The following is a 19,964-nucleotide window of genomic DNA, read 5'->3' as shown; positions in this document are numbered from 1 at the left end:
TTACCATCTACTCTCTCTGAGGCTATGTCTACAATGCAGTCTTTTGCGCAAGAAGCTTTTTGCGGAAGAGATATTCCGCAAAAACGTCTTGCACAAAAGCACGTCCACACTACAAAAATGCATCGCAATAGTGATGCCCTTTTGCGCAAGAGCATCCACACTGCATGGATGCTCTTGCGCAAGAAAGCTCTGATTACCATTAACAGAATGGCCATCAGAGCACTTGTGCTTTTTCTAATAGGCTCTTTTTGCGCAAGAACTCCTATTGAGCATCCACACATCTTTTTGCGCAAGAACTCTTGAGCAAAAAGGAGTTATTCCTCGTAGAAAAAGGAATACCTATACCGCAAAAAGCCCTCCATTTTGCAATTCCACTGTAAATTTTCTTGCGCAAAAACATGCTTGAGGTGTGTCCGCTCTGTGGGTTTTGGGGCAACAACCACTGTTTTTGCGCAAAAACCCTGTAGTGTAGACTTAGCCTGAGAGTACAAGGGACTTAAATCTAGCATGGAGAGTGCAGAAGATGATACTCTACTGCATCATTCCATTTTTCTCCCAATCTGGTGAAAGCCTCTCTACTACTGTACCAGGTGGTTTAGGATCCATTGGGAAAGAACAAGGGGACATAGAAAAAGGCAGCATGAACCTCCTCCTTCCCAACGAAAACCAATAGGACTTTTGCAGGTAAGTTAATGCTTAAATCCACTTCTGCCCTCCATGGTTTGGAACTCTTAAGGGCAGATCTGGAATAGCAGCCTGTGGGAAGCCCATGGAAGAACAGTTCTTGGAAAATCCATGCTAACAGAGCGAGTGCTGAAGCCTGAGAGGAAACAGTTACAATGTGAAGACGCAGAACCTTTTTTTTTTAAATAGAACTTCCCACATGGGAACTGTCCACCTACAGAAATGTTGTTAGCTCCAAAACAGTAATTACAAAGGAAGACTCTACCAGTATCTGTGTGCATAATTCTGTGAAAACATACATTAGTACCGTCAGGGTAAACCCCGCTGTCTTTTCCCTCTCTGAAAGAGTGCTAACTAATTTTAGGAAAAACATTTTTGCCTATTTTTTTTTTTAGAGAAAGTATTTAGCCGGCATAATTTATGATTTTGTTCTTATCTGGGCAATCAGCCATTGTCCTGAAGAAAATATTTAACAAGATGATTAGATTTCACTTTAAATAATTAATTCAGTTAATATAGGTTTTTAGAATACAAAACTGCATATTGCTTAAAACTATAACATGTATACAGCTAAACTTTGATGAATGTACACAAAGAATCCTGTAGATTTTCTTGAGCAGTTACTCACTTGATAAATGACCCAGAACAAACTCACTCTAGTGTATGTTTATCTAAGAACATACTAATCCTGTGCTGAAATATGATTAGCCTTTCGATATGCTCTAGTTGTTCATTGCCTTCCTGTCTCTAATAAAGAGCTTTCACTTTCCAGCTTTCAATAAACTGTACTAAGGGGACCAGACACTTTTCTGGGCAGTCTCTATTTGATAAATGATCATGTCATGCTATCACTTTGAGGTCTGCTACAAAATATTGAAGAGCAAATTATATTCTATATATGGGAGGTGTGAGTGCCTTACTAGGCTGCTGTAATACTGGCAATAACCTTCTTCACAATTAATGATGGCCATTTAAAAACTAGAATTTGACCAGTGTGCTCCAATTTTATTGGAAATGTCTAGCTCAGCTGCCCTAACTACATCTACAGACAGCAATTTGTCACCATTCTGACTACCTGTCATAATCTATTTGAGAAAAAATCTATAATTTTCTCTTGTTCCTGACTGAATTGTGAAGTGAATGAATTAATCTTTTTTGATATCTTCTTGTCATAATCAATACTGGCCAGAGGTTGAATAAATTAAAGATTCTGAACATACTGATGGTTTAATACAGGTTTTTTCAGCTGTATTTTCTGTATCAAATATAACATTTACATAGACATTAGGTCATATTTTTCTCAAAATAAATGTTTCTAGATTTAAGTTTTTATAAAACTATCAGAATATTTCTAGCACTTTGTAAAGTTCTAACTGAAGCAGTTTTTTCTTAAACACACAAACATTCCTTTCAGTATTTGCACTCAAACATAACCAAACAGCATCCTGGTGGTGTGTGAGAATCCAACTAGAAACAAAAGTGAAATTGGCTTGTCTATTTTTCTTGTTCAGACACGGAGAAATGAAAAAAGCAAACAAGCAGACACAGGAAAAGTAAATTAGATTTTTAAAAAATATTTCATTTGGAAGAATCCCAGGTGTAACTGAAAATTTAGATAAAAAGAGCTTTTAAAACATGTGGTTATATCTCAACAGTGCGGCTGCTGTTAGTAAAAGGCATGTTAAGCACACAACTTATAATTTAGCCAATTTAAAAAAAAAAACAGCTACACATAGTTTCATGCACTGTATACAAAGCTGGCTCCCTCCTGCTAGTTTGGATGGTTTTATAACATTTTCTTATTCTTAAAAATGATTTTCTTTTCTCTGTTGCTGTGTCAGAACACTCACAAAAAATATGAAGCTGACTAATTAGCTAACTACACTTAAGAAAGAGAAAGCCTGTCAAATAATCCAAATAAATATAGAGAATATAGTTTTCTTTAACCTCAGTTATTTGAATATTAGGTATTACTTTTATAACTCCATGTAGAAAATGTTCAGATGGAAATGTGAATTTTAAATCAAAGTTGTCCTTAGGTTTTAGCTTGTGTGTTGTTTTTATTTTCAGCTTCCTGGAATCAGAATATAGTATGCTCTTAAAACAATAGTTGGTTGGCAAGAATTAAATACAATTACTGTATCTAAAGTTTTTCTATTAAATTTCCTTCAGTGTAATACAGACTACACTTGATTATTCAAACCTCTTTTAGCAGAAGCAGGGTCATGTTCTTTGTTTTGTCTATTAATGAAGCTGAAATATTTCGTAATTGTCCCAAACCTCAAGTATGTGAATTTATTAGTGTTAATACTCAATTCTTTAAGGTCACACTCAGCAAAGGTGCAGGGTTGGATTTATTATGCTGCCATAACAAAACTGAAATAAAATTTTATGTTCAAAGAAAAAGATAATTGATATAGTTATACTGGACAAACCTCATAAACAGTGTGAAGGATGATAGAAATGTAGCCGTGTTAGACTGGGGTAGCTGAAGCAAAATGCAGGACAATGTAGCACTTTAAAGACTAACAAGATGGTTTATTAGATGATGAGCTTTCGTGGGCCAGACCCACTACCTCAGATATGATCCTTTTGATCTGAGGAAGTGGGTCTGGCCCACGAAAGCTCATCATCTAATAAACCATCTTGTTAGTCTTTAAAGTGCTACATTGTCCTGCATTTTGCTTCAGTGTGAAGGATGTACATGAGGTGGTACATGTTCCCTAGTTTTGCTATGCCTTTTACAACTTTTTTTCTCCTACACAGACCACTATTCCATTCCCACTGCCATTTCCCTCTCCTGCAGAGACAACTACATGTTCTCACTGTTGCTATTAAACTTTGCACAATCCTTGATGGCCTTCTAGCTACTGATCCTCTTCTCTGTCATTTCTCTCCACTGCGCAGACTTTTTCACCATCTGCCCATTCTCCTTTGCCCACACAAATTGTTTCCAATTTTTGCCCAAAACATCTAACAATAACTGATGTTCTTATCTGTTCTTCTTGCTGCTTTCCTCTGCTGCATAGGGGGAGGCTACAATTTTAATTTACCACCCAAACTTTTGCACTTTGTTGTTATTTGATTTAAATTATAAATGTACAGTAAAGACTTGAGATCTGCTTTACTTTTAATTTTTTTATGTTGAAGAAACAGTGAAAATACACCAGTGAAAAGAAAAGAGTCACTGCTGAGCCTTTTCATAACAAAAGCTAAATAATGACATGCTAATTTATCAAGAATACTGCTAATATGCAGTAATTATTATTAACTTCATTCTGCAGTGGTAACTGAGGCATAGAGGTTCATTTCAAAGACAGTATTGGAACTTATCAGTTAATTTTCACTTCAATTCTGGATCACTAACAAGGTATCACTACTGTTTCCTATCTTCAATTTTCTAACCTAGAGAGTCATGGCCTCAATGTCTATATCGCCCTAACTAATTTAACCCAACCAGACAGGCTACACAAAAATCTTTTCCCATGAAGTCATAGAAGGAAAAATTTGGGTAAAACACAAATGTAAAGAACCATCCCAAACTGTATGTCTTCGCATATAAAGGCTCTGATCTGGCTAAGAAGCCATTTCCTGTTACAGTAAAGAAAAAACTGACAAGTTTGACATCTATATATATATTAAATTGTAGCCATTTAGAAGTAATTTGTCTGTAATAATAGTAGTATGTTTAAAAAAAACATAAACCATCAATGATTTGAACTTAAAATAGCTACTGGTGTCCAATTATTCAGTAGACTTCTTACAAGTGTATTTGGAAGAATTTTCATTTTGATGCTGACCAGGAATGGAGCAGTTCTGTATAACTGGTGAGTTCCTTGAAGATTTTATAAGCAGAAAATCTATGGAATCTAATCTGTTGCAAATCTGATAGCTGAAAAGCAAATGCCTTCTGAGAAGATAAACTTTACTACTGAAAATATAGATCCAAAAATGCATTTAATGCATTTCATTTAAATCACATTCACTGCTGTAAAAATAGACTGTAAACACACACAAGAGCTTAATTGCTGTCTCACTATGTAGGCTTCTTTATAACTGAGATAAGGGCAGAGAAGACATTAAGACACTTCTCCAAAGAGTGTATGGGTTCTAAAGCAGGGTGAGGAACCAAAGGCCCTGGGACCAAATCCAATCCCCCGAGACTCATGGCTCCCCTGTCCCCCATATAAGAGGTGTGCACCCCCCATGGGGCTGGAGCACCAGCACTAGCTCCTTACCGTAGAGGGGAAGCCCCAAGCCTCGCAGACCAGAGTCAGGCATGCCAGGGCTGGATCCAACCCATAGGCTCTAACTTGTGGGGGAGGAAGCAGTTCTGTGGACTGCCTGGAGGCTTTTCCCCAGCTGGGGTGGTGCTTGGGAGTGGCAGGGGACATGGAGCCAAGTGCATCCCCAGGAAGCAATGCCAGGTAAACACCCCTCATCACTCAGACTAGGGATGTAAGTGACTAGTCAACTATCTGATAAGCAAAAACTTATTGGATAGTGGACAAGGCCCTCAACTAGTCGCTTCCCCCCCATCCCTTGCTGTTTCTATCAGAAGCAGTGTGGCGAGAGAGGGAGTAGGAGCCAGCGCTGGGGAGAGCTGGCTTTAAAGCTATAGCTCCCCCACTTATCAACTAATCGGTGGAAAATCCATCGACTAGTCAATTAGTTGATTAAACTAAATTTAACATCCCTAACCCAGACCCTGTCTCCCCAGCCCGCTCCTACACCCTCCTATCCTCTCAGACCCTCCAACCCCCAACCCATTTCTGCACCCTCCCTCCCGCCCAGACTCCACTTTCCAAGCCCAATTAATGCTCGGCAGCCACACACACACACACACACACACAATGAACCCCTCATTTTTGGCCCCACCCCAGATTCTAAGGGGGGGCTCACAAAATTTACTAGTCCAGGCCCCCCCATAGCCTCTGGTGTGTGAGGGGAATGTGGGGCGTGTCTTTGTCCTTCTCAGTTGGGGGCCACATAAGTAAAGTGTATTTTGGTTTGGGGGTTTTTTTGCTTCTCACTTTTGTGCAGCCCACAACTGATTTTTCTGTGGGTCAGTGGCCACCAACCCAAAAAAGGTAACCCACCCTTGTCCTAAAGATTTCATTTCTCCCAAACGAGAGAAATTCAGAAGGCACTTTCACAACCACTGCTTCTTGTGATATTCTGGCAGAAATAAAACCTGGGGGCTACATCTAGACTGCCCCCTTTAGCACAAGAAAATATGCAAATGAGGTGAAGCAATGAATATTGCCGTGCTTCATTTGCATACTTAATGAGCCACCATTTTGCACAAGGGGCTTTTGCACAAAAAGATGCTGTTTACACAGCACCTTTTGCACAAAAATCCCCTCTTGCGCAAGAGCCGTTCTGCTGCTTTTTTTCAGGAAGAACAGCTCTTGTGTGTAAATGGCTCCTTTTTGCACAAAAGCCCCATGCGCAAAAATGATGGCTCATTAAGTATGCAAATGAGGTGCGACAATATTCACCGCTTTGCCTCATTTGCATATTTTCTTGCACAAGAGGGGGCAGCCTAGATATAACTCTGGTGTAATCTGAAGATTAGAAGAAAACTAAAAATGCTGACTAAAGCGTGGAGATTTATGGCATTTACCCGAAAACAGCGAACAAAAAATGTAATTGTGGTAAAATGTAATTGCAAGTTAATTAAAACAAGCCAAATCCAACACTCTGATGCTATGTAACCTTTGCATTGTGGGCCTGTTTCACAGTCCACTGAGGTCTGTGGAAACATTCACATTTACTTCAATCTGATTTGGCCAGGCACCGCAACTGGGTATATAATAAATTATTAGAATGAAACAAATGTTGAATTGTCTATTAAAATACCTTAATAACAACAACAACCAGTCTGATTATTTTGATTTCATTTCCACAAAATATAAAAACATTTTTTTTAATACCTTCACATGGTGAAGCTGGTTGTCAACTGCTATGAGATGGGAAATATTTTCCAGAAGTCCTAATTCTTCTAGTTCATCTATATTATTATTGCTGATATTCAACACTGACAAAGATTTCTGGAAGAAAAAAGAAAAAATATAATTATTTTCTCACATTGCAAAAATGTAATAATAATTCCTTTGAGAAAATTAACCACATTGTGAATTTTGTAATGTTTGGCTGAAATGTGTATTTAAGATGAGGAAACAGGAATACACATCTTTTTATACCAAAGTTAGTCAACTAAAAGGTTAAATCATTTATGTACACTAATATATTTGCTTTTGCCAAAAATGCTTACATTTTAGACAGAAAAGAGATCAAACGACAGATTACATTTTGAAAATTATTCATAAAGAAATGAGTTGCATGTGCAACATGGCAGTTCTCAAATACATGGGAAAGAGATAATCAATTATTGTTATGGTTGGCAATAAGAATGTTTGACACTCAAATTAAGATGTGGTACTGATGTTGCAGGGGTTTAAAAGGACAGCATATATTTATGCAGGACATATACATTTATCTGGGCATAAGAAAGTACACACTTGCAATCAAAACCTGCCTGCCTTATTCATCAAGTAGTCCCACTGACCCCTTGTAGCCACCTATTTGATATAAGAAAGCATGCCTCTCGCTCCTGGCTGGTGAAGGGAGGGAGCATAAGAGTAATTCATGGAATTCAAGTACTTTCCACTCTCTCCCTGACAGTCAGGAAAATGGGAAGAAAAGCAAGCCACGCCCTGGTATGTATGGCTGCTGCCCCACCTGCTCTCCCAAAATGACATTCTTGCTCAGATCTGTGAAAAAACATTATGCCTGTGTGCTTGCTAGCACCAGACTTAATAGGGCCTTGCTTGTTAGCTGAACTCCTGTCAATCCAGAGAGGCCGTGCAAACTCCTCCACAGTATTTATGCTGAAAATCATGTTTCTGAGGTCATACAATTAAGACAGGCCACCAGGGCGTGACATACTTTCTGCCCAAAAGGACTATCTCCAAGGAAACAGACACTTATTTCTATCTCTTCATGTTTCCTGGGGTTAACCAGGTTGTAAAACAACTTGCTGCCACCTGTCATTAGCATGAGGAACCCTTGTCTGTGCCTAATGGGGGTCAGTTCTCCAACTCCACAAGGCATGTGCAACACCAGCACTCCACTCCAGGCCTTGAGGTGCTGCTATTGTTACATGGCAGATTAGTGATAGGGACACTCTAATCCTAAAGCGTACCAAGCATCTTGCTAGAGCAGGGGTAGGTATTAATTTTTGGCCGGGGGCCACTTAAAATTTTTTTGAAGTGGACCAGGGCTGCCCTGGAAGGGGCGGGTCCTAATCCAGAAGGGGTGATGCCTAATACGGAAGGGTGGGGCTAGAATGCTTCTGGGCTTCCCCACCCCCAGATCATAATTGGTCTGGGGGTGGGGGAACCCGTTTGCCCCCCCTTCCCACTAAGCCCTGGCAGGGAGGGAAGAGGCTTCACACACTCCCCCACCCCCAGGCCCTGATTGGCCTGGGGACGGGGGAGCACACAAAGTCTCCTCCCACCCTACTTCCGCCCTGCAAGGAGCATGCGGCACTTCAAAGTGCCACATGCTGCTTGCAGGGCGGGAAGAGACGTCATGCACTCCCCTGCCCACAAGTCCTGATTGGCTGGGGAGTGGGGGAGCTGTGCGAAGCTTCCCTAACCCTGTTCCCACCTTGTGTGAGCATACGGCACTTTAAAGTGCCGTATGCTCCTCACAGGGAAGGGTGGGGAAGGCAGGGGAAAGTTTGCACACTCCTTCTGCCCCCGAGCCAATCAAGGCTTGGGGGCGGAGGAGCACATGAAGTCTCCTCCTGCCTTATGAGCAGCGCACAGCACTTCAAACCGCTGCGTGCTGCTCACAGGGCGGGAGGAAGCTTTGTGTGCGCTCCCCTGCCCCGAGGCCCTAATTGGCCTGGGGATAGGGGGAGCGGCAGGGCCTCCGTGGACCGGATCAACCTGCTTGGCGAGCTGGATCCGGCCCGCGGAGGCCCTTTTGCCCACCTCTGTACTAGAGTGTCCAACCCCTAGGTGCCTGGACACTCACAGTACTCACCAAAGAAACATACATCCCAGTTTACCAGTTTCACTTTAGATCACCACTGAGCTTAATTAAAAGCATTTCAATTTATTTATAGTGAAATCAAGATACATTTAATAAAAAATGAAGATTCAAGTAGAAGCAATGGAAACAAATGGTTACATATTTTTTATATAAAAAAGTTTTTCCTTCTGGGCAACAAAATGATGCCATCATGGTCTCTGGACGCAAAAACCGCCACAGAGGGGGGACTGGAGAACATAGCAACCATGGGGCACAGCCCGCTAGTAAGATAAAATCATAACCCATTCTAGAGCCTAAACTTAATTAACAAGATACTCATGTTTAATAAAGTATTGCTCATCCCAAATTCTTGCAATGCTTTACAGCTAAGCAAGCTGAGACTCTTTTTTCATTACACTTGCAAGCTGTCCATTTGCCTCCTAGGTGAAGGATTCCATGTGTCTTAGAACTCCAAGATATACCAGAACAGTTCTTCATAAATAGGGAACCCTGCTGTTTGTTTCTTCCTTTGCTTTCCTCTCTTGTAGGTTTTGTAATCTCTCAATTTGTACCTGAGTGACAGTGGTGCTTGCAAGGGCTGGAGAAGAATGCTTGTGTTGCACGTGGGGTTCCCTTGTACTAAGGTACAGGCAGCTGAGAGGTGCCTCATAAGCCAGAGGATCATGAAAACATCACAATAACCCTAATTTCCCGATGAAGAGCTAAAACAGAGAAGTTAAGTGACTTGCCTATGGTCACACACCAAGTTTCCAGCAGAGCTGGCATTAAAATTCATATCTCCTGACAGCCACATTCCTTGCTCTAACCACTAGATTATGCAGCCTTCCTTTCAGTTCTATCATAGAATCACAGAATCATAGAATACTAGAACTGGAAGGGACCTCGAGAGGTCATCGAGTCCAGTCCCCTGCCCTCAAAGCAGGAACAAGCACTGTCTAGATCATCGCTGATAGATGTTCATCTAACCTGCTCTTAAATATCTGTAGTGATGGAGATTCCATAATGTCCAATTTATTCCAGTGTTTAACCACCCTGACAGTTGGGAAGTTTTTCCTAATGTCCAACCTAAACCTTCCTTGCTGCAATTTAAGCCCATCGCTTCTTGTCCTATCATCAGAGGCCAAGGAGAACACTTTTTCCTCCCTCTTCCTTGTAACACCCTTTTAGATACTTGAAAACTGCTATCATGTCCCCTTTCAGTCTTCTCTTCTAAAGTAAACAAGCTCAGTTCTCTCAGTCTTCCCTTATAGGTCATGTTTTCTAGACTTTAATAATTTCTTTTGCTCTTCTCTGGACCTTCTCCAATTACAGGCAGTCCCCGACTTACGTGGATCCGACTTACGTCGGATCCCTAGATACGAACGGGGTGAGGCAACTCCCGCACATGCGCAGCAGCATTCCCGGGGCTCGCTCACCTGGGTCCTAGGATCCTCCTGCTCCTCGGGCCGGCTCCGACTGGGGTCCCGCAGAGCTGCCGGGCAGAGGAAAAGTGCCTCCCCACGCCCGCTGCCCTCCCCACCCCCCTGCCAGCAACAGGCTGCCCCCTCCCCTGAGCAACAGGCTGCCGAACAGCAGACAAAAGCAGCCTCTCTGCCCCTCCTCCCCTCTATACATGCTGGGCTCCGGGAGCGCAGCAGCGTCCCCGGGGCTCGCTCACCTGGGTCCTAGAATCCACCTCCTCCTCCTCTTCGGCCGGCTCCAACTGGCCTCTGCCTGCAGCAGCTGGCCACAGGGACAGGGATCCCGCAGAGCTGCCGGGCAGAGGAAAAGTGCCCCCCCCCCCCCGCGGCCTCGCATCCTGCACGCCTCCCCCCTCCCCCCCTGCCAGCAACAGGCTGCCCCCTCCCCTGAGCAACAGGCTGCCGAACAGCAGACAAAAGCAGCCTCTCCGCCCCTCCTCCCCCTATACATGCTGGGCTCCCTGGGCAAACAAAGACTCCACCAAAACAAACAAAGTGCTGGCCTCATTGTGTTAGCAAAAAAAGGACCCTCCTCCTAGAACCCTGGGTGGTGTGTGGAAATAAAGCTATTAGCTCAAAGCATGGTGCAGAGCTGTTTGGTATTTGATGAGTTACTCCTTTAGTCCTGAGTTTGTCACAGGGACAGAAATAGATGTGAAATCTTCTGAACAGGGGAACAGACAGCAAAACAAACATTAGAGGGGAGTTAACCTTTCTCTATGCTATCCAAAACTAAAAAAAATGTTTGGCTAGAGTTTCCCCTACAATATGTACCAGTTCCGACTTACATACAAATTCAACTTAAGAACAAACCTACAGTCCCTATCTTGTACGTAACCCGGGGACTGCCTGTACTCCACATTTTTTCTTGAAATTTGGTGCCCAGAACTGGACACAATACTCCAGTTGAGGCCTAATTAGCACAGAGTAGAACGGAAGAATGACTACTCGTGTCTTGCTCACAACTCTCCTGTTAATGCATTCCAGAATCATGTTTGCTTTTTTTTTGCAACAGTGTCACACTATTGACTCATGTTCAACTTGTGGCCCACTACGACCCATAGATCCCTTTCAGAGGTACTCCTTCCTAGACAATCACTTCCCATTCTGTATGTGTGAAACTGATTATTCCTTCCTAAGTGGAGTACTTTTCATTTGTCCTTATTAAATGTCATCCTATTTAGTTCAGACCATTTCTCTAGCTTGTCCAGATCATTTTGAATGTTGACCCTATACTCCAAAGTACTTGTAACCCCTCCCAGCTTGGTATCATCTGCAAACTTAATAATCGTACTCTCTATGCCATCATCTAAATCATGTTTCTTAAACTTCAAGACCACAGAACACCAAACAATCATTTTTTTATGTGGAACACTGGGGAAAATTCTTAAGCAACAAAAAACAAACAAAACAAACAAACAAACAAACAAACAAAAAAAGCAGTCGTGGCTCCTTTGCCGCGTGTTAAAAAGTTAAAAGAGGCTGTGGTACACCTCTGTCTCGTGACACACTGGTTTGCCATGGCACACAGTTTAAGAAATACTGATCTAAATCATTGATGAAAATATTGAACATAACCGGTCCCAAAACAGACCCCTGAAGGATCCCACCAGAATGCTTGTGAACTGTTCTTCCAGCATGATTGTGAACTGTTAATAACCACTCTTTGAGAACGGGTATCCAGCCAGTTATGTACCCACCTCATAGTAGCCCCATCTGTTTGTATTTTCCTAGTCTACTGATAAGAAGGTCATGCAAGACCATGTCAAAAGCCTTACTAAAGTCTAGGTATACCACATCCACCACTTTTCCCTTACCCACAGGGCTTGATGTCCTATCAAAGAAAGCTATTAGATTGGTTTGACATGATTTGTTCTTTACAAATCCATGCTGGCTTCCACATCAGCTGATAGAAGTGGGCCTCATCCTCCCTGAGGGTATGTCTACACAGCAAAGTTATTTTGAAATAACAGCAGTTATTTCAATATAACTTTCCTAGTGTCTACACAGCCATTCCATTATTTCGAAATTAATTTGAAATAGCAGAGGGCTTATTTCGAAATTGGTAAACCTCATTCCACAAGGAATAGTGCCTATTTTGAAATTGCTATTTCAAAATAAGCGCTGTGTAGACATTTATTTCGAAATAGGGGGCCTCCTGCCCTTCCCAGAGTGCCCTGCTGGCCGTCCCGGCTACAAGGCAACTTCTGACCTGATGCCCAGACAGAACTAGTTCCAACCAGCCTTAAATGCGATTCAACATTCACTCAGTGTGGACATGCTATTTCAAAATAGAAAAATGCTATTTCGAAATACATTTTGTATGTAGATGCGTTATTTTGAAATAAGCTACTTCGAATTAACTCTTTTGAAATAGTTTATTTCGAAATAACCTGCGTGAATTGACCTCGTTATCTCTAGCCTTACTTTTGATTGGTACTCTTTTCTTATGCCTGTATATTTATACCTGCCTCTGGAATTTCCACTACATGATTCTGACGAAGTGGATCTTTGCCCACAAAAGCTTATGCTCCAATAAATCTGTTAGGCTATAAGGTGCCACAGGACTTCTCGTCGCTTTTGCAGATTCAGACTAACATGGCTACCCCTCTGATACCTATCACCTTATTATCTTCCAGATGTTTGCAGATGAATTCCTTAATTACTTGCTCCACTATCTTCCCTGGCACAGAAGTTAAACTGACTGGTCTTAGTTTCCTGGGTTGTTCTTATTTCCCTTTTTATAGATGGCACCATATTTGCCCTTTCCCAGTCTTCTGGAATCTCCCGACTTTCATGATTTTTCAAAGATGATAGCGAAAGGCTCAGATATTTCCTCTATCAGCTCCTTGAGTATTCTAGGGTGTATTTCATCAGACCCTCACAAACCTTGTTCATATGTATACTCCTTTTCATATGTACAGTCCTCTTGCCTTAACCTTTCTTTTGAAACCTATCCACTTGATGGGTCCAACAATGAATTATCATGACCTGGGCTTTTTTGTAAAGTACAACTTTTTGGAGACCAGTATGAGGCAATCCATCATGGAACACTGTTTTGGAGCACCTATGGTGATCCCGCTGTTCTATCCCAGATAACATTTATCCCAATTAGAAAATTATTATATACTTTTATGTCAAAGAAAAAAAGCACTTATGCATTTGGGAACTGGAAAAAAGGTATCTTCAACTAACTAACATATTTAAATCTAGTCTAAAAAAGGGGCTAATTATTGAATGATCACTGACTGGTTTTTCAGCAATGCAAATTTCAAAACCTAAATCCCTCCCAGAATTTGATTGGAAGAGTGAGCTCTACATTCCAGAAAAGGGGAGCAATTTTAGCTCTACCATCCTTCCTGTGCACACAATTAATAACTCCATATTTCCCAAACAGTGGTCCGTGGATCACTGCAGGTCAGCAAAACAATAGCTGATAATCAACAGAGAGATGACTGGTCTCATATTTCTGTCCCTTTCATTGTTTCCATACATGACAACCAAAAACAGATGGGATGAGAAACTAAAGTGAAGAGCAAAAATAGATACTGTGATTAACTTTGTAGAAAAAGGACAAAAGATATCACTTTGAAGATGGTTGAAGAAAAAACTGATGATATTTCATAGACTGAAAAAAACCTTTCATAAGGATTTTCCTTATGCTGTCAAATTCATTGGCTGATGGGTTATTAACTTTACATGCCACTTCTGAAAAAGTTTTGTAAGCTCTGTACCCAAGAACTGAATAACTGACTTCTCTGTGATAAACCTTCTTTCACATTTTTTCAACATATTGTTTCTTTCTTCTGTATACAGGAAGTGTAAACATAAGCTTCAGGCTAATAAATAAATATATGCCATAAATAAACAAACAGCCAGGTTGCTAGACTTTGTGAGAATGCAACAGTTCAGCTTATACTGAGCTTTTTTCTAAGTTACATGGAGAGAGAAAAAAATTAACCCTTTACAGATACTACTTACTGCCAGAGAATGAAGAGTTCTTGGATCAAACAAGAGCTTTTCTCCAAGAGGAAGCCGTTGGCTTTCGACATGCAGCTCTCTCAGTTCTTCTAATGTTTCCAAGCCTTCAATTACAGTGATGTAATTGCCTCCCAGATACCTGCAGAAAACAATATAAATGAGACTTAACATAGCTGGAGGGTGTGACAGGGTATATATACCCCACACTGGTCCAGGAAGGATTAATACTCTATGGGCAGAAGAGGTCCCAACTCCCAGCCTTATGAAGAGAGATTAAAAAGACTTGGATTTTTCAGCTTAGAAAAGAGGAGACTAAGGGGGGATATGATAGAGATCTATAAAATCATGACTGGTATGGAAAAAGTGAATAAGGAAATGTTATTTACTTATTCCTGCAATAAAAGAACAAGGGGTCACCAAATGAAATTAATAGGCAGCAGGTTTAAAAAAAACAAAAGGAAGTTTTTCTTCACTCAGCGCACAGTTAGCCTGTGGACCTTCTTGCCAGAGGATGCGGTGAAGGCTAGAACAGGGTTCAAAAAAGAGCAAGATAGATTCATGGAAGTTAGGTCCATCAATGGCTATTAGCCAGGATGGTTAGAAATGGTATCCCTAGCCTCTGTTTCTTTGGAGGGGGGTGACAGTGGAGAGATCACATGAGGATTACCTGTTGTGATCCCTCCCTTTGAGGTATCTGGTATTGGCCACTGTCGGCAGACAGGATACTGGATTAGATGGACCTCTGACCCAGTATGGCCGTTCTTATGTTCTCACTGGGCATGCTTGAAGGGCTGGAGCAGTATAAAAGGGAGCAGCTTAGTTCAGTCTGAGCAGGACTCTGAAGGAAAAGGCTCTTTTTTGGGAGCCCCAGAGACACTCCAGCCACAGACCTGGGAGACTGCCTTGAGCTGCCAGCTCTGGAGGAGCCCCAGAGGGAGGCTGTTGCTGTGGAACTTGAGGACCCAGAAAACATGTGGAGCATCCCCATGCCAACTTTGGTAGGAAGTGACCCAGGTGGGGAAGTGGTATCTCCCACCCAAGTGATCTTGATGGTTCCAGTTGGATTCCCTGCTGAGTGAGTGGTGGAGCACTCCGCCACTTACAGGGCCCTGGGTTGGAGCCTGATGGAGTAGGGTGGACTCGGGGGCGGGGGGGAGCCCTACTGGGGCTATTGCTCCAAACTCACCATTAGGCTGTGTGGCCCTGAACCAAGGGCTATTCCTATTGATTTTAGCCATTAGGATGTGCTGCCCTATACCCCAGGACTGTGTTATATATGGTAGCCATTGGGCCACACTGCCTCAGGACAAGGCACACTTGGGACGTGACAGAGGATAAAAGAAAAATAAAAGAGCAGATTCACACTCACATCTCAAATAGAAATTAATCCCTCCTGGGTATTATTTAAATATAGCAATTAATGCAGGGGTAGACAATCATTTTTGAAGGCGAGCCACTTCACAAATTTCTCAAGTGGCCCTACGCTAGTACTCCCTCTAAGATTTTCCAACTGTGAAGGAGTGAGTTTTGGCTTGTGCACAAATATTGAGGTCATGTGCACTGGTTTGGATGTGTGCCACCATGGCACCCAGTTTATTAACAAACACACATACACATTCCCAACCTCCAGAGCAGAAACCCCCATTTCTCCCCCACTATGTGGCATGTCCCACTCTCAGCCTCTGGAGCAGATACCCATCAGGACACCAGCCAGGAGGCATAAGGGATCTGTCGAAAAAGGCATTCTTTCTAGACAGATCCCCCTCTAAACTGCCGTTTTTTGCCGACAAAGTGCTGAGCCAGCAAAACGTGGTGGCCATTTTTATGCAAATTAGGCATGGGATATTTAAATCCCTGCCTCATTTGCAATGTCGACCTGCCTAATCTGCATCCCTCTGCCGACAGAGGGATGCAGTCTAGACATACCCCTAGAGAGAACCACTGGCAGTTTTGAATAGCTGCAGTTCCCTCTAGGTGCCCTGGGGGTGATTGGCCTGGGGGCATGGGAGCATACGAAGTCTCTCACCCCGTCATCCACCTGCAAGGGACATGTGGCCCTAGAGTGAGGGGTGACCTGGCGGTTCCCTCTGGTGTCCTGAACCCCTGGTGGGGGGAGGTAACTTTGCACACTGCCCTGTACCCAAGTCTCGATTGGCCTGAAGGCGGGGGAGCAGCAGGGTGTCCGTGGGCCAGATTAATCGGCTTGGCGGGCTGTATCCAGGCTGCGGAGGCTCTCTTGCTTATCCCTGAATTAATATCATGAGGAATTTCAATTGAGGAACTCCTATGTAAATAGATTTGTATCTGGCTGTACTATTTATAGATTAATAGATGCCAATATATTGATTCTATTACTCTGCAGATAATACCATTATTAGATCTTCTGTATAGACAGTATAAGTCTAATGTTAAATTTCAAATAATATCCATCACTATATAAAGTATGTGGTCACAAAACACTTGAAAGAAAATATTATATAGACAATGAAGGGTACTTATGATTTTTGGCAAGGCTCCTCCTTTGCCTTATCAGCTAGAGTTTCTGCCTTTGGCAGCAGTAATTCAAGTAAATCAGTTCTATGCTGGAGGTTTTGAATGATCTGGACATTTCCCCCCAATACTTACAAGGTGAGCCTCAAGGTAGGCCCAAGTAGTTCTCTTCAGCATAAAAAACAAACACACAACACAAAAGAAATACATTTCTTTGTCCTTCTCAAGGTATTGACTTATGTTGGCAACTGGCTGCCAGCCCTTCCCCAAACTGAAGTAAACTTGGTTATTCCCCACATTACTTGGGGAAATCAATAGGCAGACCTTGGGTGAAATCTGGACCACTACATACTACCCCAAAATTTATTTATTATCACTATTATTTTTGTAGGAGTATGGATCTCAACTATATCTTGACCAACAAATTTGGACTTTGACAGCAACAAAAAATGACTACCACTGCCCTACAGGGACAAGAGCAGCCTTCTACCTAGAAGAAACCTTTTCTTGCTAATACCCCTAAACCTGCTGCAGCTTGTTTGGCATCCTTCTCTCTCTCCCCAGAAGAGCAGTTTTTTAAGGTCTTAACTGGACTCAAGTCCCTCTAAAGAACCTGAGCCTTCACCATTTTAGGATTGATATACCTGTCTTCCACTATTGTCTTTTAACTGTCAGATCTGACTTTGACACAGATGAGACACAATATTATCTTACTTATAGCGAAAGGACTTCAATGCTTAATTTTTTTCTTAAATGTCTTATTAATACATAGTATAAAGAATTTTTTACTTTTGCAAAATAATAAACGATTTTCACTTACAGTTTCTCAAGTTTTTTCAGTGATGTGAGGTTCTCTATACATGAAATGCAATTGTTTTGCAGGTAGAGATGTGTTAGATTTGAAGCAAAGCCCAAGTTATGGATTTGTCTAATTTGGTTATCATACAGATACAGGACATTAAGATTTCTGCACAAAGAGAGGTCATCCTGGAAAAAAGAATAAAATGATTATATATAGCTCTCTTATAATCAGCATTTGAAGCTTGTTATTTTTTGCCTTAGCTTCACTTCTGTGATATGATCTATCTGTAGATTTGCACCACCGGCAAACACTTTAACCTAAGATTAATTCAACATCTGTAGTAAACATAATTAAACTCCTTAAACTAAAGACTGGTTTTTCTCTTTAATTATTTGCTGTATTGAAACTGAGAATTATGACTCACACCAGCCTGTGAAAAGTTTCTTGGTGAAGAAAATATACAATTGTTGAATGCATTTTACTATACTTCATCTTTTAAGATTTCACCAGAATATGATGATTCCTTGAAAGACATTATTAAAAATAACCTGAAAAATATATATAACATTCTGCTAGCATTTTTATATCAAAGTATTCCTAAGGCATCCGTCACACTGATAGCTAAAGATGTGGTCCTGCAACTGGATCTTCATGGGCAGTCCCCTGCACCTGTATTTAGCTCTTTTAATGTCAATGGTGCTCCTTTAGACTGCAGGGATTTGCCTGCATAGATCCAGTTATACAATTGGGGCCTAATATCTTCACTATTGAAAACAGGGTTTGGTGTTTGTTTAAGAAATCCATCACTGATGATCGGGGCAGCCCGTGGCTATAGGCGGACTCGGCCGCTGCCTAGGGCGCCGCCACCGAGGGTGCCTGATGATGACGTCATGGGAGCGCCCAGGGCACCCACCGATGACATCAGGCAGGGGCACCGATCGCGCATTCCGCCGGGGGTGCCAGCTGCTGCAGCCGGCCTTGGGCCGCTCCTGCTGAGGATATGTCTAGACTATGGAGATTTTCCAGGATACCAGAGGTATCCCAGAAAATCTCTGCCGTGTCAAGGGAACATGTCTGCTCTTCTGACATTTTTTGTGGAAGAGCAGATGTGCTCTTTTGGAAGCCCTATCTTTCTCATGCCATGAGGAAGAAGGTCTCTTCCAAAAGAGGAGGTTTTTCCGAAATTTGGCCTAGTGTAGACGGGCCAAATTTTGGAAAAGCCTCTTACAACAAAACAACCGGAAAAAGGTACGCTAATTGTGGAGTGCAATTTGCGTACGTTTTTCTGCCCAAAAGCGGCAGTCTAGACATAGCCTGATTTCAGTTTAGCTACTCAGGGTCAAACAACATCAAAATACATGCAATATCTTGAGGGAATCAGAATTAATCCAGGCCCTACTGAAATTAAGTTGAAAGGGGGCAGGATCGAGCTCACAGTTTGCAGATTTACTCTTTTAAAATTAAGTACCATTATTTTAAATGCTTAGGCCAAAGAGAGCAAATTAATTCAGTAATGAAAGATCTAAATGTACAATTTTGGAGAGGCATTATACTGGTTCGAAATTGCCAGAGTCCATTCTGTTTCTCTCCTTCCTGTTCCCAATCTTTCTCCAAAAATACAGGGACTAAATCATGGGCAAATGCAAAGAATTTGCTACAAGTGAACAATTTTTCCTTAAGATTCCCAAGAGATGAAAAATGGCTCATTTAAAAGTAATGATGTATTTTAAAATGGCTCATTTAAAAGTAGTTATGTATTTTAGCAGCATTTGAGGCTATTACTTCTTTAAAATAATAAAAAATATGAGCTGCCGAGTTTCTGTTCCTCTCCCCATTAGTCATTAATTAATAATTTTTACTGGGTATTATTTGCATTGCAGCGATGCCCAAAGGCCCCTAATCAGAATCAATCCACTGTATATATTTTACAGCTCAAATTTTTCATGAATTTAATAAGGTGACAAATATCTCAAAAGTAGTTAAAATATAGCAAACTAATTTCATTTTTAAATCTATAACTATATATTTTTCCATTCTTTGGAATGTTACGAAGGATTTTACTTTAACCTTTTAACTACAAAATACTGTTTAACATTTGAAAGGCAGAAAGTCATTGACTCAGTGCATCTGTCTTCTTCAAAGGCTAATTGCTTTTATATACTTTCTTTTAATAAAAATATTATGTAACACAGCTGATGTGCCCAATACGTCCTTCCTGTCTGAGGAATACATAGGTTATACTCCCCAATTTCATGAAGGTAAAAATCCCAGCTGACTTCAATGAGAGTTATGCCTACCTTAGGAAAACAGCCTAAGGTCAATAGTGAAGAATAATTTTTTTGATCAGTGGAAATTACGAAACACTGAAGTGTGTGAGTATATGAAAATACTACAGATACTATCACAGTTATAACTGTATATATTCCAAATATCTGTACATTCCAGATTAATCTTATGTGCTGCCAAGTACATGCAGGCTCTCT

The 19,964-nt window shown here is 41.5% G+C and overlaps 1 protein-coding gene across 4 annotated transcripts in view; it reads right to left on the bottom strand.

Annotated features, from left to right (window-relative positions):
- Nucleotides 1-19,964, bottom strand: part of PPP1R42 (protein phosphatase 1 regulatory subunit 42) — a 55,608-nt gene that overhangs the window by 31,794 nt on the left and 3,850 nt on the right. For all 4 annotated transcript variants that reach the window (XM_025188872.3, XM_025188870.3, XM_014577770.4 and 1 more), the window contains exons 3-5: nucleotides 17,500-17,666; nucleotides 14,190-14,328; nucleotides 6,621-6,737 (exon numbers count right to left, since the gene is read on the bottom strand). In XM_025188872.3, coding sequence (XP_025044657.1) covers nucleotides 6,621-6,737; nucleotides 14,190-14,328; nucleotides 17,500-17,666 — 423 coding nt within the window. The remainder of the gene's footprint in view (nucleotides 1-6,620; nucleotides 6,738-14,189; nucleotides 14,329-17,499; nucleotides 17,667-19,964) is intronic.

Source organism: Pelodiscus sinensis, chromosome 2 (genome assembly GCF_052426305.1).
Source record: "Pelodiscus sinensis isolate ZL-2025 chromosome 2, ASM5242630v1, whole genome shotgun sequence".
NCBI lineage: Eukaryota > Metazoa > Chordata > Testudines > Trionychidae > Pelodiscus > Pelodiscus sinensis.
The sequence above is the reverse complement of the archived record's forward strand: the minus strand, read 5'-3'. Positions and strand labels throughout refer to the sequence as shown.